Source organism: Drosophila virilis, chromosome 3 (assembly GCF_030788295.1).
Source record: "Drosophila virilis strain 15010-1051.87 chromosome 3, Dvir_AGI_RSII-ME, whole genome shotgun sequence".
Taxonomy (NCBI): Eukaryota; Metazoa; Arthropoda; class Insecta; order Diptera; family Drosophilidae; genus Drosophila; species Drosophila virilis.
The window spans coordinates 12,110,979-12,125,497 of record NC_091545.1 but is presented as its reverse complement, the minus strand read 5'-3'; the positions used below and the strand labels follow the sequence as shown (position 1 = coordinate 12,125,497).

The following is a 14,519-nucleotide window of genomic DNA, read 5'->3' as shown; positions in this document are numbered from 1 at the left end:
GTTAATGGTATTATCGAAAACTTATCGTTATTATCCCATTTTATTGGCTGTTATTTTCAAACTTGTATCACATTTAGAGAATAAAATTCGAGTTTTAAATTTAATTTAAACAACTGATTCAAGGTAGTGACAAATTTAGTTAAGCCACTTATATAATTTGATAAATTTTAATTGTTGAACTTTATTTGTTGACTTACATAAACATACTCAAAAAATTTAAGACCCACATACATGCGAGGAAAAAGTGGGAAATTGGTTTTACATATGCTGTTGCTTTCTGCTTTTTTCTTTCTATTCTTCATTTCTAGTTTAACTGATCAAAAGTAAAAAAAAAAAACATTTCATTCTTAGACATTAATGCTAAGTATTTATAATTCCTGCCACCAGCGATGTGTAGGAATACCGTAGATAATTGAAAGTGTTTACGTTTGTCGCAATAACTATAAGAGATTTTGATATCAAATAGAAATAAATGATGCGACTTTGAGCCGCTCCATAGAGAGAAGCTTACATAATGGTTTTAGTGTTTTATACTTTGTTAAACTGGTTGCTTGCTTGCGTGCCTGTATATGTAAGTATGCGTGTGTAAGTGTACGTGTGTGTGGTGTGTGTTGTCTGTGAGTGTGGAGCGTGGGAGAGAAAATATGTTGGCCACAGAGCTAACTATTCCTTGCATGTGGAAGTATCCATGGGACTGGCCGGCTGTATAAACGCCGTGGCCGCACCACTTGGTTGATTGGTGGGCGTAAAAGCCGAAAGGGATGAGTTGCTGCTGCTGTTGACCAAATTACCGCTGGACGAATTGTTCATCATCAAGTTGGACGACGAGGACGAGGCGCTGCTGGATGTGCCCGTTAACTGGTTATTCAACGATAAGATGCCGCCGGCAACGAAAGTGCCAGCACCGCCGCCGGCATTATGTGCCGTTCCCTGCGTTAATCCACCACCTAAGCTCAGTCGTTCGCTGCTAAGATTCGATAGAAAGCCGCCCATACCACCGCCAACACCAACGCCAGTACCAGCACCAGCGCCAGCGCCAGTTGTGTTGCCGCCATAGATGCCAGCGGGTCCGGTGGCCATCAATGGATTTGCGGTGGTTAACACATTCGGTGCGGAAGTGTTTAGGCCCAGCATGGGCGTAGGCAGTGCTGGCTTGATGAAGCGCTCGCTGGCGCGACGATTCTATAAAGTTTATATATTTTGTTAATATGTCTGTCCGGATATCACATTGTAATCGTGCTTACCACAAGTTGCCCGCAGGCATAGCAACGGTTCTGACCGGCCGTTCCGGGACTAAGGGGACGACTGCTTGAGGGACTGTGCGAAACGGGACTGCTAATGGTGCGCTGTCGTTGAGCATTTACAGCTGCGGCAGCCGTCGGGCCGCCAGCCATAAGATTCTCATTGTAAAAGCGCTCCTCGTCCATTTCTAGCGACGACTCCGATTCGGAGAGATGGCGGCACAGAGCCTCACGTCGTTCCACCTCCTGTTTGAGTTTGCGCTGCAGCCTGGCGTTCTCCTCCCTAATGGACTTCTCCTCCTTTTGGGCGGTAGCGAGATTGGCGCGCAGACGCAGCACCTCGGAGCGCAACGTCTGGATGTGTGCGCTCAGATTGGTGGCGGTGTCGCCATTGGCATTATTGGTGATATCACGTGGCGTTGTCGGATCAGAGACCGGCTGATCAAGTTTTATTTGCAGTGAGCGCTTCTCCGTCTCCAACTTGTCCATGCGCTTCCACAGTTTGTTGACCAGCGCCTCCTGTTCCTGTTCGAGTGTGTTCTCCAGCTCAACCATTTCGCGACGCAGCTGCTCGAGATTGGTCTGCTTGTTATCTGTTTCCGCTTGCAGTTTTTCGATTTTGCGCATCAGCTTGTTCACCAAGCACTCCTGCTCCTGCTCCAGCGTCTGCTCTAGCTTGCACTTCTCCTGGCGCAGCTGATCCAGTTTGCGAGACAAGTCGTTCGTGAGGCACTCTTCCTCGCGCTCGTAGTGATGCGCCAGGGTCTCCTTTTCCTTCTTAAGTGCTTGGATTTTCTTCAACAACGTGTTGGAAATGTACTCTTCCTCCTGTTCCGCCTTGGCTTGCTGTCAATTAATGGAAATCATTTGGTTATAGATGGCCCACACGTGTCTACTGCAAGTACTCACGATTATAACAGATGCCTGTTTCAAAAAGCGATTCTCCTCCTGCACCACTTTGCATTTTGTCTTGGACGTGTCCAGCTCAGCTTTTAGAACTCTGCGAAATAGAAAATTAAATAAAAGGTTTGGAACTGTACAACTCCTTGGGCGCACTCACTTATTTTGCTGTGTCAGCGACTCGATGCGCTTCTGTAGCTGCTCCCGGGAAACTGGACTCGGCGGCAGCATTGTGCCACCATCCAGGGAGCTCTCCGACTCACAAGGACTCTCCATAGCTGCTGGTAAAGAGAGAAAACAGTCGCAACGCGACGCTGGCAATTAAAACGAATTTCTTGACTTTGCTTTCGCTTGAAATTCAATAAAGAAAAATAAAAGGGAAAACAGCGAAAAACAACAAAAGAATAATGTATGCGCTTCTGGGACTCTGATCGCAGTTGTTGTTCTTTTATTTCTTGAATATTTTTTTGTTGCTGTTGTTGTTGCCGTTATTCTTATTGTTGTCGCGCAGCGCAGCAAACAAAGAACAGCGTCCGTGCCATAGAAAATTGTTTAACCTTCACTTGTGTGCAGTTCACTTGATTTTTGCCTCTGCTGTCTGCTTTTTTTTTTATTTTATTCTCATTTTCACTTTTTTTTGGGCTATTTTTTATGCAATTTCAGAAATCGATAGCAGCACAAGGTCAGCCAGAGTGGCAGTGGCAATGGCATTGAATGGAACATACATCTCACGCCGAAGGCGGCTCCAGGGAATCTGAATGTCCAGTGCCACCCACCCCAGCAGAGGCAGGCGGGCGCCCCTGCGTACGCCCCTTCTGCACAACGCCTGACCCCTTCAACAACAGCTGCCGACAAAAACGTTGCCGTTCAGGCGTTGTTCGTCGTTTTAATTGAAAAGTTTGCATTTACACTTGGCAAACATTTTGCATTGCTTTACACTTAATTAACATTTACCTGAACTCTGCCGTCGCTTCTTCTGTTTGGCTCCCTAAAAGAAAATTTTTTTTACTACGCGCCGCCTTTGCTGCTGGTGCTGCTTCTTGCCAGTGCCAGTGCCAGTGCCAGGGCGAGAGTATTGAGCTTTTATATTTTTTGACAGCGCTCTGTCAGTGTTACTGGGCGTTTGGCGTACAAAGGACGTGTATGCGTGTGCCAGTAAGTCGGGCCTATTTAATAGGTTTTCACTTTGCCAAAACGCAAAAGCATTTTGCAAGTTTAACTAAAAATGAATAATGCGAAAAAAATTGCTTCGCAGCACAGTGTGACCGTTTGGCCCGCAAAACTAAAATGCACCGACAGTGTGACCGGAATTCTTTTTCAAACGAAAATGTCAAAAACCCTTATGTCAAGCTTGGTATTAAAATACCAAACTGTTTCATTTCGCCGCTAGCACGTGCAATCCCACACATAAACAGTTGCGGAATTTTATATTATTTTATTTTGAATAATGGCCGATGATGCTGGCCAGGACAAGCGCAAACAGCACCGCGCACGCCAGTCCGGCGTCAAGGCGGACAAGAAGAAGGTAAAGGCCAAAAAGGACGCCAATCAAAAGGAACCAGAGCTGACTGCGCGCCAACGTAATCCAAAAGCGTTTGCCATCAACTCGGCCCAGCGTGCGGAGCGCAATTTTCGACGCAAAGAGGATCTAACGGCCAAGAAGCAGCACATACCCGTCGTCGACCAGACACCCGATGAGCCGCCGCCTGTGCTAATTGCCATTGTGGGCCCACCCAAAGTGGGCAAAACAACGCTCATCAAGAATCTGATCAAGAGCTTCACGCGCACCAATGTCACGGACATACGTGGTCCTATCACCATAGTCACCTCAAAGAAGCGCCGCATTACCCTGCTGGAGTGCAACAATGACATCAACTCCATGATCGATGTGGCCAAGTGCGCGGATCTGGTGCTGCTGCTCTGTGATGCCAGCTATGGCTTTGAAATGGAGATCTTCGAGTTCCTCAATATATGCCAGGTACACGGCATGCCCAAGATAATGGGTGTGCTGACGCATCTGGACATGATCAAGAATCCCAAACAGCTGCGCAAACGCAAAAAGGAACTGAAGCATCGCTTCTGGACGGAGGTCTACGACGGTGCCAAGCTCTTCTATCTGTCGGGTCTACTACATGGCGAGTACTTGCGCAATGAGATCAAGAATCTGGGTCGGTTTATATCTGTCATGAAGTTCCGGCCGCTCCAGTGGCGCGGTGCGCACAGCTACCTTCTGGTGGATCGTGTGGAGGACATCACCAACACGGACACGGTGCGCCGCAATCCCAAGTGCGATCGCGAAGTTGTCCTATATGGCTATGTGCGCGGTGTGCCGCTCAAGCAGGAGCATATGGTGCACATTGCAGGTCTGGGCGACGCACGCATCGACGAGCTGAGCCTTATACCTGATCCGTGCCCATTGCCGGGCACAGAGAAGAAGCGTAGCCTGTTGGAAAAGGAGCGTCTACTCTATGCACCTATGTCAGGTGTGGGTGGCATCGTATACGACAAGGATGCGGTCTACATTGAGCTACAAGGATCACACTCGCACAAGGAGAAGACGGCCGAGGCCACGGAGCAGGAGGCGCTAGTCAACAAGCTGATAGACAAGAAAACCACCATGGATGAGCAGATTGAACAGCAGGAGTTCCGGCTCTTCTCAGACAGTGTGCCTATCAAGTCCAAGGATTTCAAAAGCGAAGATGAAGCCGAGGACGAGTCAGAGCAGGAAGATGACAACGATGCCGATGATTCGGGGCTGGACGCAGCCTCCGGTGATGAAGACCAGCCCGACGAATTTGCGGCCGACGATTGGCGTGATGAAAATAGCGATGAGGACGAGCAGATGGAACAGGACAGTGACGATGCGTCCTCTGGCGATGAGGAGTATCAAAGTTTGGCAGATGTCAAGGGAGCCACGGCGCCCAGCGATGGCTCCGACGAAGAGGATGAAGAAGCACGCATCCTGGCCAGCAACATGAGCTGGAAAACGAATATGGCGCAAAAGGCGCGTGATGCTTTCCTGCAACGCCACTCGGAGTCGCGCAATCTGATGCGTCTGGTATACGGAGTATACAATCAGGGCGAAGTCAACAGGCAGCAGCAAGAGGATGCCGACGATTCTGAGGAGGAGTTGGGCGGTCTGTTTCGCGTGGCCACCAAAAAGCAAACCGAACTGCAGAAGGACAAGGACGTACGCGACAAGGACGAGCGCTGCTTCTTCGAGTATCAAAGCGGTAAGTCTGTTCAATATTTTAGGCTAGAGTAGATTAGAACTTTTCCCGCATCAGATGCTACGCGCGACTGGCTATCCGAAGCGAACAAGGAGCTAATCAAGAACTGTTTTGTGACTGGCAAGTGGAAAGCTTCGGAGGATGCCGAAAATTTGCTTAAGCTGGATGACATGAGCGATGCGGACAGCGAGGTGTATGGCGACTTTGAGGATCTGGAGACGGGTGAGCAGCATAGCGGCAAGCCGAAAGCAGCGATCGCTGAGGACGAGCCAAACGATGAAGAGGCAGCTGCTCCAGCTGCTACGGCTGCCAAACGTAAAATGACGCGCGTGGAGGAGGAGAATCTAACAAAAGCCGAGCTGATGGCCAAGAAGCTAAAGCTGAAGGCCAAGTTCGATGCGGAGTACGACAATAGCGGCGAGAAGGCTGAGGACGATGGCGGCCGCATCACTGGCGACCATTCCTTCTACGAGGACCTCAAGGCGGAGGCGCAGAAGCAAAGCGAACTGAACAAACGCGAATTTGCCCAGCTGGACAACGAGCTACGTATTCAAATCGAAGGCTACCGCGCCGGCCTATATGTGCGCCTGGGCTTCAAAACAATTCCTGCGGAGTTTGTGGAGAATTTCGATGCCAGTTATCCCGTGCTGGTGGGCGCACTCAACATGACCGAGGAGAATGTGGGCTATGTCAATTGCAAGGTGAAAAAGCATCGCTGGTACAAGAAGATCCTCAAGACGGGCGACCCGCTTATCGTCTCTATGGGCTGGCGTCGATTCCAAACGGTCGCCATTTATGCCAAGGTGGAGGATAACCTGAGGCATCGTTATCTGAAATATACGCCCAATCATGTGACCTGCAGCATGACCTTTTGGGGTCCAATAACGCCACAGAATACTGGCTTTTTGGCGCTGCAAACGGTGCGCCAGGATCAGGAAGAAATGAAGCGTTTGGGCTTCCGCATAGCCGCCACAGGCTGCGTTACCGAACTGGACAAATCGTCGCAGATAATGAAAAAGCTTAAGCTGGTGGGACATCCATTCAAGATCTACAAGAACACGGCGTTCATTAAGGACATGTTCACCTCCTCTCTGGAGGTGGCCAAATTCGAGGGCGCCAAAATCAAGACCGTATCCGGTATACGCGGCCAAATCAAGAAGGCGCATCACACGCCCGAGGGCTCCTATCGTGCAACATTCGAGGACAAGATTCTGCTCAGCGACATTGTTTTCTGTCGCACCTGGTTCCGTGTGGATGTGCCACGTTTCTATGCTCCAATCACATCGCTGCTGCTGCCGCCAGACCAGAAGAGTCAGTGGCAGGGCATGAAGACGTTGGGCCAGTTGAAGCGGGAGCGAGCACTTCAAAACGAGGCACAGCCGGATAGCATGTATACAGATATTGTGCGCAAGCCGAAGATCTTCCGCCCGTTGGTTATACCCAAGGCACTGCAGCGTGCGCTACCCTACAAGGATAAGCCTAAGCTGGCGCCAGAGAATCCACGGCAAGCGCTTGAACGCGTTGCCGTTATCAACTCGCCCTACGAGCAGAAGGTGGCCAAAATGATGAAGATGATCGAGACCAACTACAAGGATAAGCGCCAACGCGAACGCAAGGAAACCAAGCAGCGTATGCAAAAGTTCCGAGCACAAAAACGTGACGAAGAAGCCTCCAAGCTGAGGCGGCAGAAGGAGCTGCGCAAAAAGGTCTCCCGAGCCATCAGCAAGATGCGCGGTAAAAACAATAAATGATAGACCCTAGGATAAGCGTGAAAATAAATTTGTACAATTTAGAATGGTTTACACAACTCGCTTTTACTTGCTCAACGGCGCTGGAGCAGGTGCAACACGCACTGAACCAAATCCTGGCACAAATGGGCAAGCCATCCATATGGACCAGCACTTGTCCAGCAATTGCTGCACATGCTACGGCTGCCGCGCCTACGGAGCTCTTTACTTGGAATCAATTAAAAAATATAACTTAACGCAGCTTAAAGTCTAGAAAAAGAAAAACTGAAACTAGTCCTCATCCTTGTTGTCATCGATGACCTTGAGAGCGGCGAGCAGTGCATGCTTGCGACTGGCAACCATTTGGCCCCCAGCACCAACTCCGGCGGTGCCTGTCGAACTGATGCTGCTGCGCTTCTTCTTGGCGGGATCATCGCGCATGTTGCTGCCAGAGTTCGGGCGACAATGTATATCCAAGAAGCTCTCGCGTTCCTTGTAGTCATCAGAGATCAGCTTTCGCAAGCCAGACACATTCTCCTTCATGCTGGGCGCACGCAAATTACCCTTTTGCTGTGTTTATGGAATAGTTGTTATACTTATTAATGGTTACTTTAGAGATCATTTGATTAGTTACCAAGCCTGCTTTGCTTGGGGGCTTTGGTGATTGTTCGTCGTCGTCGTCGTCATCTTCATACTCCTCCTCCATCTCGAGCATCTCAGCCAGTTCACATTTTGTATCCAAGTAGGGGGCATATTCGTCATTTTGAGACTCCTCCTCTTCGGTTCCATAATCTTCTTGGTCCATGTTTCCGTACTTTTTGGCATCGCCATCTTCCTCCTCGTCCTCGGCACGCTCGGAGTCCTCTTCGTAGTCGTATTCAAATGTTTTTGCTAGTGCCTCCAGTTTGTCGGCAGCCGCATCGGCTGCTGCAGTGTGCTTGGCACTTATATCGTTGTCCCGGCGCTTGCTTGCCAGGCTGCTCCGCGCATTGCTGCTGGCCAGAGTGGATACACTGCCGCTAGCGCCGCTGCGCAGACGAGGATTGGGTTTGGGCTTGGACGGATTCAACATTTGGCCGAGACGGGACGAATTGTTTGCATTGTTGGCCAACGGCTTGGGCAGAGTGGTGGCCGGTGGCAGCGTCAATTTGGCGCGTGTTGGCTTGTCCTTATCCTGAGCATCCGGCATTTGAGCTGGGTTCTTCTCCTCATCGGCATCATCCTTCTCAAAGTCAAAATTGGAATCGGTCTCCAGGACGTCAGTCAGCGCATTAAATTCACTCTGGTTGTTCTTCTCAATGGCCTTGTCCAGCATTTCGAGTGACTTTTCCAGTTTCTCAATTTTGTCCGAATCCTCGACGGCAGTCAGCTTGGTGCGACGACCAGAGGCCAAGGGATTAGCCTTGTCGACCTGCAATGGCGCGTATACAATATTGTTCAATAAGTATATGTTTAATTTGGACTAACTGTAAACTCTTCCAGCTTGCGATAGCCGCTAATCTCGAGTCTGGCCTTCTCCAGCTTCAGCATGACCTCCTTGCATTTCTTCTGTTCGTTGAGCAGCTGCTGGCGGAAGTTCTTTGATTCCAGCTGCACCTTGCGTGTCATGAGCTTCATATCGTTATCCTTCTCTTGCAGGCGCTGCTCCAACGAGCGCAGCTTATCCTGCAGCTTTTGGCGTTCGTCCAGATTTCTGCAAAGTAACTTATTAGTTTCAACCATTCTCTTTGGCTCAACTAACGCTTACTTGTCCCTGATGAGCTGGCTGAAGTGTCTGTTCTGGTCGCTTAGCGTTAGAATCTGTGCCTCCTTTTGCTTCAGCTTCGCCTCCAGCTCCTTGTTGGCGGCTTGCACGTTGCGATGCTTGGTCTGCCAGACGCGCAGCTCCTCGGCATGGGAATGCAATAGCTGCGGCAGCTCGGCTCCGGTATTCTCATATTTGTTGAGTGCCATCGACTGGCGCTTGTGCATGGTGCGGAGCATGCGATTCTCATGCGCCAAATTGGATATCTCTGCCTGGGCATCGGCCAGCTGATTCTGAAAGGTTTTCGCGCGCAAATTGCGCGCCGACATTACGCGCTGATGTATCTCACTGGTGGCATTGTTGGGCACCATCGAGGGCTGGCGGATGCCATTGGCCTTCAAGCCGCGCGCCGGCTGCTTGCGCTGATAGATCTGGCTGGCGGATTCGCGAGAGCTGGCCGAGTAGAGGCTCTCACAGCTTTTTGCCGGCAACCTGAGAGTTGCGAGTCGAGGATGGGAGAGAGTTGAGCCACAATGTTAATGTGGTGCGTACCGCTTGGATACGGATACTTACGACATGGTGTTATTATCCCAGGCGAGATGCTGCACTAAAGGTCGATGCGGACTCGAGGCGATACCATCAAAGTGCACACACAGTGTGCAATATATTTTATTTTGTTGCGCTGAAAAGTTGTATTTATTGTAGCGTGCTTTTTTTCTATGTGTAAATATTGTTAATGCTGGATTCGAATGTGGGTATTGGGTATGTGTTGCCGGCTGTTCAGCTGTCGATTTATAACTGAAAATTGACTGGCTGCTGCTGTGGTTACGAATTTCTCGTTTGTTTATTGTTTGCTTATACAAATTCATTTAAAACTCTAGCCTTGGGGCTGGTCAAATCTGTAATCCGTTGCCATGGCAAACAAAAAAATAAACCAAAAAAAAAACAAAACGGTAGTTGGCGCAGATGTAACGGTACTGGCCAATTGCCAAGCAAATGTCTGCCTATCGATTGGCGCAGAGCTGGCAACTTGTTGCAATTGCCAAAATGGTTCGCTCATCTAGTTCGCATGGACCAGCCAACCGGTTCGGCCGTGAACGGCAACAGCTCTCAATTGAACACCGAACGGCGAACACTGGGCGCTTTCTATTTCAATGCATTTTCATTAATTGCTCCAGTTTGTTAAGTGAAAATCAATCAATGCAATTGCGCGCATCCGGAAGTATTACGACATATGTAGCGTGCCCGCATTAAAGTGTGTAGTTGAAACTGAAAGAATGCGCTTAAATGACGCTATAATTAAACAGCTGCCACACAAACTCATCTCATTTGTAGAAGAAATTCAACGCACGTAGGCGCCGCCACAAGGACGTTTGAGGCTGTCAGCCGGAGAGGGCACATTTGACGTCAGCATCCACAATAGCACAACAGCAAAAGTACAAAGAACAGTTCAAGAAGTCTCGCAATGATTCACGTTGGCGAAAACTCATGGAATCTGCGCATCTTCATAACGGATCTGGCGCTGGAGCGCACAATGCGCGTGCGCGGCGATCAGCACCTGGGCAGCATACTGCTGCAGCTGGTCGATCCGGAGAATCCGAAGGACTGGTCCGATCATGCGCTCTACTGGCCGGCCAAGAACGTTTGGCTAACACGCACACGCGCCACCCTCGACCAGTGCGGCGTGCAGGCGGACAGCTTGCTGCACTTTACGCCCATGCACAAGGTGCTGCGCGTTCAGTTGCCGGATCTGCGCTATATAGACTGTCGGGTGGACTACTCGGCGAAGACGTTCGGCGCTGTTGTGAATCTGTGCAAGCAACTGGACATACGCTATCCGGAGGAGCTGTCGTTATGTAAGCCGCTCGAGGCGGAGCATCTGAAGAAGAACTTTGCCCAGCTGCCGCATCTGAAGCGTGTGCCCATAGCCGAACCGGATGGCACCACATATCTGCAACCGGCACCGGATACCAACTCATTTGTGCCCATCAATTCGGGTTTTAATGGCGGCAGCAATGGCAGCCTGGACAAGCCATCGGCGCCGGGCCTGTTCTTCTGTGCGCCCCTGTCGCCGCACAATGCCGCAGGCAGGCGTTCACCCACGCCTCATACGCCCGGCAACTGGAAGCCCAGCCAAACTGGGTACGGCACCTACGACTCCTCCTCTAGTCTGGGCGATTTTCAAGAGAACTTGGCCAGCTCGCCGCATACGCCCAGTGCGGATGTGCGCGCACGCCTATTGCGACCCAAATCGCTGGTGGAGAAGGCACGCCTCAATGTTGGCTGGCTGGACAGCTCGTTGTCTCTCATGGAGCAGGGCATACGGGAATACGATACACTCTGTTTACGTTTCAAGTACTATACGTTCTTTGATATGAATCCCAAGTACGATCAGGTGCGGATCAATCAGCTATACGAGCAGGCCAAATGGTCCATACTGAACGAGGAGCTGGATTGCACCGAGGAGGAGACGCTTATGTTTGCCGCCCTGCAATTTCAGGTGAACCATCAGGTGGACATGCAGCCGCTGGCAGCCATTGACTCGGGCATTGAGACGTCCAGTCAGGAGAACGACGATGATGATATCGATTCCGCGCTCAATGAGCTCCAGATCACACTGGAAGGCAGCAATGCACACGATCCCGTTAATATCACACGCATACCGGAACTCTCCGATTATCTGCGCTTTCTCAAGCCTCAACGTTTCACGCTGAGAGGCTACAAACGCTATTATTTTATTTACCGCGACTTGCATTTGCATCTTTACAAGACGGCCGACGATTCGCGATGCACTGCCCCCGCGATTACCATCAATTTGCGCGGCTGCGAAGTCACACCGGACGTGAATCTTGCGCAGGGCAAATATGCCATACGCCTGGAGGTCTCGCCCGAGGACCATCATGGACCCAACAGCGAGGTCTGGGTGCGCTGCGAGAACGAGCAGCAGTACGCCAAGTGGCTGGCAGCCTGTCGCTTGGCAGCCAAGGGTCGCTCCTTGGCCGACAGCACATACGAGAGCGAGGTCGATGGCATCTTGTCGCTGCTGCAGATGCAGCGACCCGTGCACGGCGTGCATGTCAACATTGATCCGCGGAGCGTGGATGCCGTAGACTATCTGTCACCCAAGATGCTGCGCAAGCTGTCCGGCAAGGCGGTGCAGCGCATCCTGGAGGCGCATGCCAATGTGCGGGAGCTGACGCTGCTAGAGGCCAAACTGAAGTACATACAGGCCTGGCAATCGCTGCCCGACTTTGGCGTCTCGCTGTTCATCATCAAGTTCGATGGCCATCGTAAGGAGGAGCTGCTGGGCGTGGCTCACAATCGCATTATGCGCATGGACCTGAGCACTGGGGATCACATCAAGACCTGGCGCTACAACAGCATGAAGGCCTGGAATGTCAATTGGGGCATAAAGTGCATGATGATACAGTTTAATGACGAGAATGTTGTCTTCTCTTGCCACTCCGCCGACTGTAAGGTGGTCCATGAGTTTATAGGCGGCTACATTTTTATGTCCATGCGCTCCAAGGATAACAATCAGACGCTGAACGAGGAACTCTTTCACAAGCTGACGGGCGGCTGGTCGTAAATTGAATATTTTTGCTAATTTATTGAAATCTTTTGTTGTTGACAGTGGCCTTGCTTAGAGCCCATTTTTATAACCTGACGAATGTCCCTAATCATTTTTGGACGGATGCCTTTTTGAAGCGTTTATCTTAACTAATCCTGGATGGATTCTAACTGATTTTAACTGAAAGTCTACAATACTAGCCAAGGGCGCTTTTGCCTTCCTAACTTTAATAACTGAGCCTTTCTACAACTAACTTTTAAGCAGAAATAAAATGACGCATTCTAACAAATGGTATGGTATATCATATTTAAACTGGCCCGCGCGCCATTTCTGTTATCGATAGCACGATAACTAAATGGAAGCTGCACTTGATATCGATAACTGTATCAGCTGTTCGGCTGTAAACAAACCGTTTGTCAATGTTTTTGGCACTGAATGAAAAATGGCAAAAACCACGTACGGTAAACGAAAGCCTTGGGTCAAGAACCTCTATTCAAACCGCGAATATCCGGATAACTATACGGATGTGAGTTTCCTGAAAGATCTGCGCACAAATCTTCACGTGCGCCTGTACACTTTCGGCGAGGCTGTTGCCGGCATAACCGTGCTGAACAATCAAATCTCGTGCATAACCGGATTCCTGATACTCTACCATATGATGCTGGTCGAGAGTGTCGCACCCACCAGTATATTGGTGCCCTCGTGCATCATTACTGGCATCGGGTATTTGTTCTATCGCGGCAGCAGTCTCAGCATGTTGCTGTTGGGAGAGGACTCCAAGACGCTGGTCACGGTGCTGCTATTTGGCTACATCTTTTCACCCATGCTGCACACATTGACACAGGCCATTAGCACGGACACCATATATATGACGACTTTCTTTATGATGCTCTTCAATCTGATGTTCTCCGACTATGGCCTGGATGTGGCCATGGTCTCCAAGGCCATATCGCTGAATGCGGCCATATTCGGCGCCATCTGCCTGGCCTCGCGTCTATCCACATCGTATCACGCCTTTGTTCTGCTCGTCGAGGCGGCGATCTTCTTTGTGCTCTATCCCATAATGATAGCAGCCACATGGCACCCGCTGTGCATGGTGCCCATGTTTATCATCTGCTGCACGGCGCTCTATAATATATCACGGCCGGTTCTGTATCTATATGCCTGCAGCATGCTCTTCATCAACTTTGTTTGCCCGTTCATATTTGTGAGGCAACAGCGCCACAAGTTCAACATTCACGGTCCCTGGGACGAGGCAATCGTTGAGGAGAACACCGACAAGAATCTGGACGAGAATTTATAGCGCCAGCTTCGCTTCTCAGAGATGCAAAGCATCGATGACGGGGAGCATGAGCCAGAGCACTAAATACATAAAATGCACGCTTAATTTATATATTTATCCACATTCAATGTAAAAAGCCTTTCTAATTAATGTAAATTTATTTATTTTTTTTTAATTTCAAATTCATATCTAAATTGTACATAGAGACATTTCCACTGTAAATAAAATCCATTATTGTATTAAAATAAATTTATTGAACGTCGAAGAAATAATAAAAAAAAAAAGAATAAATTTATATTTACAAATGAAGATTAGTTGCACAATGAAACTAGAAGGGCTTTCGCATGGCTATTATAATAAAGCTATAGACCGAAAATAAAATGATTTGTATTGGTTTTAATTTGTATCATTTAATTATAATAATTATGTTTGATGTAGGCATATTTACAAACATAAACGCAAACATGTTGAAACAATCATAAAATAATACAGCATTTATCGAATTAATGACAAAGTTGACAAAGCGCTTAAATTAACTGAAGTCTTAATTGCCATTGCAGTAAAAACCTTTTTACATTTAGCATTATGATAAAAACTACTAAGAATAAGAAACTAATGCCTAACGCTTGCGTACATATACAGTATGTATTTGTGTTTTATTTTGTTTTCCTTTCATAGAATATGCATATGATAATACACTAGGTATTTGTAATTCTATCAACTTTTCGCTAAACATTCGCACTAAACGCGCCCAACGGCCACTGTCTTTGATCATTAACTATATATATATATATATATATATATATATAACTATTAAATACAAT

The 14,519-nt window shown here is 48.9% G+C and overlaps 5 protein-coding genes across 6 annotated transcripts; 3 read left to right on the top strand and 2 right to left on the bottom strand.

Annotated features, from left to right (window-relative positions):
* Positions 1–117: 117 nt before the first annotated feature.
* LOC6622976 (coiled-coil domain-containing protein 6) lies at positions 118–3,428 on the bottom strand. Of its 2 annotated transcripts, none has more exons than XM_002047210.4 (5): positions 3,096–3,428; positions 2,302–2,422; positions 2,151–2,241; positions 1,245–2,087; positions 118–1,182 (listed from the first exon to the last, which is right to left on the bottom strand). In XM_002047210.4, exons 2-5 carry the CDS (start codon positions 2,415–2,417, stop codon positions 664–666), a joined length of 1,569 nt encoding a protein of 522 aa, XP_002047246.1. In that variant the 5' UTR covers positions 2,418–2,422; positions 3,096–3,428; the 3' UTR covers positions 118–663. The 2 variants fall into 2 exon arrangements, with proteins under 2 accessions (XP_002047246.1, XP_032290468.1); XM_032434577.2 differs by having other exon boundaries at positions 2,302–2,419.
* An 84-nt stretch (positions 3,429–3,512) lies between these two features.
* On the top strand, positions 3,513–10,097 carry LOC6622840 (ribosome biogenesis protein BMS1 homolog). Its single transcript, XM_002047209.4, has 2 exons — positions 3,513–5,374; positions 5,429–10,097. The coding sequence occupies exons 1-2, from the start codon at positions 3,589–3,591 to the stop codon at positions 7,120–7,122; spliced, it is 3,480 nt and encodes a 1,159-aa protein (XP_002047245.1). The 5' UTR covers positions 3,513–3,588; the 3' UTR covers positions 7,123–10,097.
* LOC6622826 (DNA ligase 1) lies at positions 7,160–9,643 on the bottom strand. Its single transcript, XM_002047208.4, has 5 exons — positions 9,416–9,643; positions 8,846–9,334; positions 8,566–8,791; positions 7,733–8,509; positions 7,160–7,668 (listed from the first exon to the last, which is right to left on the bottom strand). The coding sequence occupies exons 1-5, from the start codon at positions 9,418–9,420 to the stop codon at positions 7,390–7,392; spliced, it is 1,776 nt and encodes a 591-aa protein (XP_002047244.3). The 5' UTR covers positions 9,421–9,643; the 3' UTR covers positions 7,160–7,389.
* A 141-nt stretch (positions 10,098–10,238) lies between the features above and the next one.
* Positions 10,239–12,702, top strand: Fit2 (Fermitin 2). Its single transcript, XM_002047207.4, has one exon. It carries the CDS (start codon positions 10,308–10,310, stop codon positions 12,429–12,431), a length of 2,124 nt encoding a protein of 707 aa, XP_002047243.1. The 5' UTR covers positions 10,239–10,307; the 3' UTR covers positions 12,432–12,702.
* A 47-nt stretch (positions 12,703–12,749) lies between these two features.
* On the top strand, positions 12,750–14,519 carry PIG-C (phosphatidylinositol glycan anchor biosynthesis class C). Its single transcript, XM_002047206.4, has one exon. It carries the CDS (start codon positions 12,856–12,858, stop codon positions 13,714–13,716), a length of 861 nt encoding a protein of 286 aa, XP_002047242.1. The 5' UTR covers positions 12,750–12,855; the 3' UTR covers positions 13,717–14,519.

What these genes read in the sequence shown, in the direction of transcription:
- LOC6622976 (XM_002047210.4), bottom strand. Translation starts at nt 2,417, where the DNA reads ATGGAGAGTCCTTGTGAGTCGGAGAGCTCCCTGGATGGTGGCACAATG. An exon ending in AACAGGCATCTGTTATAATC is followed by an intron (nt 2,088 to 2,150) that starts GTGAGTACTTGC and finishes ATTAATTGACAG; the next exon opens with CAAGCCAAGGCGGAACAGGA. An exon ending in ATGCCTGCGGGCAACTTGTG is followed by an intron (nt 1,183 to 1,244) that starts GTAAGCACGATT and finishes TAAACTTTATAG; the next exon opens with AATCGTCGCGCCAGCGAGCG.
- LOC6622840 (XM_002047209.4), top strand. Translation starts at nt 3,589, where the DNA reads ATGGCCGATGATGCTGGCCAGGACAAGCGCAAACAGCACCGCGCACGC. An exon ending in CTTCTTCGAGTATCAAAGCG is followed by an intron (nt 5,375 to 5,428) that starts GTAAGTCTGTTC and finishes TTCCCGCATCAG; the next exon opens with ATGCTACGCGCGACTGGCTA.
- LOC6622826 (XM_002047208.4), bottom strand. An exon ending in AGCCAGCTCATCAGGGACAA is followed by an intron (nt 8,792 to 8,845) that starts GTAAGCGTTAGT and finishes GTTACTTTGCAG; the next exon opens with AAATCTGGACGAACGCCAAA. An exon ending in CCCCAAGCAAAGCAGGCTTG is followed by an intron (nt 7,669 to 7,732) that starts GTAACTAATCAA and finishes CCATAAACACAG; the next exon opens with CAAAAGGGTAATTTGCGTGC.
- Fit2 (XM_002047207.4), top strand. Translation starts at nt 10,308, where the DNA reads ATGATTCACGTTGGCGAAAACTCATGGAATCTGCGCATCTTCATAACG.
- PIG-C (XM_002047206.4), top strand. Translation starts at nt 12,856, where the DNA reads ATGGCAAAAACCACGTACGGTAAACGAAAGCCTTGGGTCAAGAACCTC.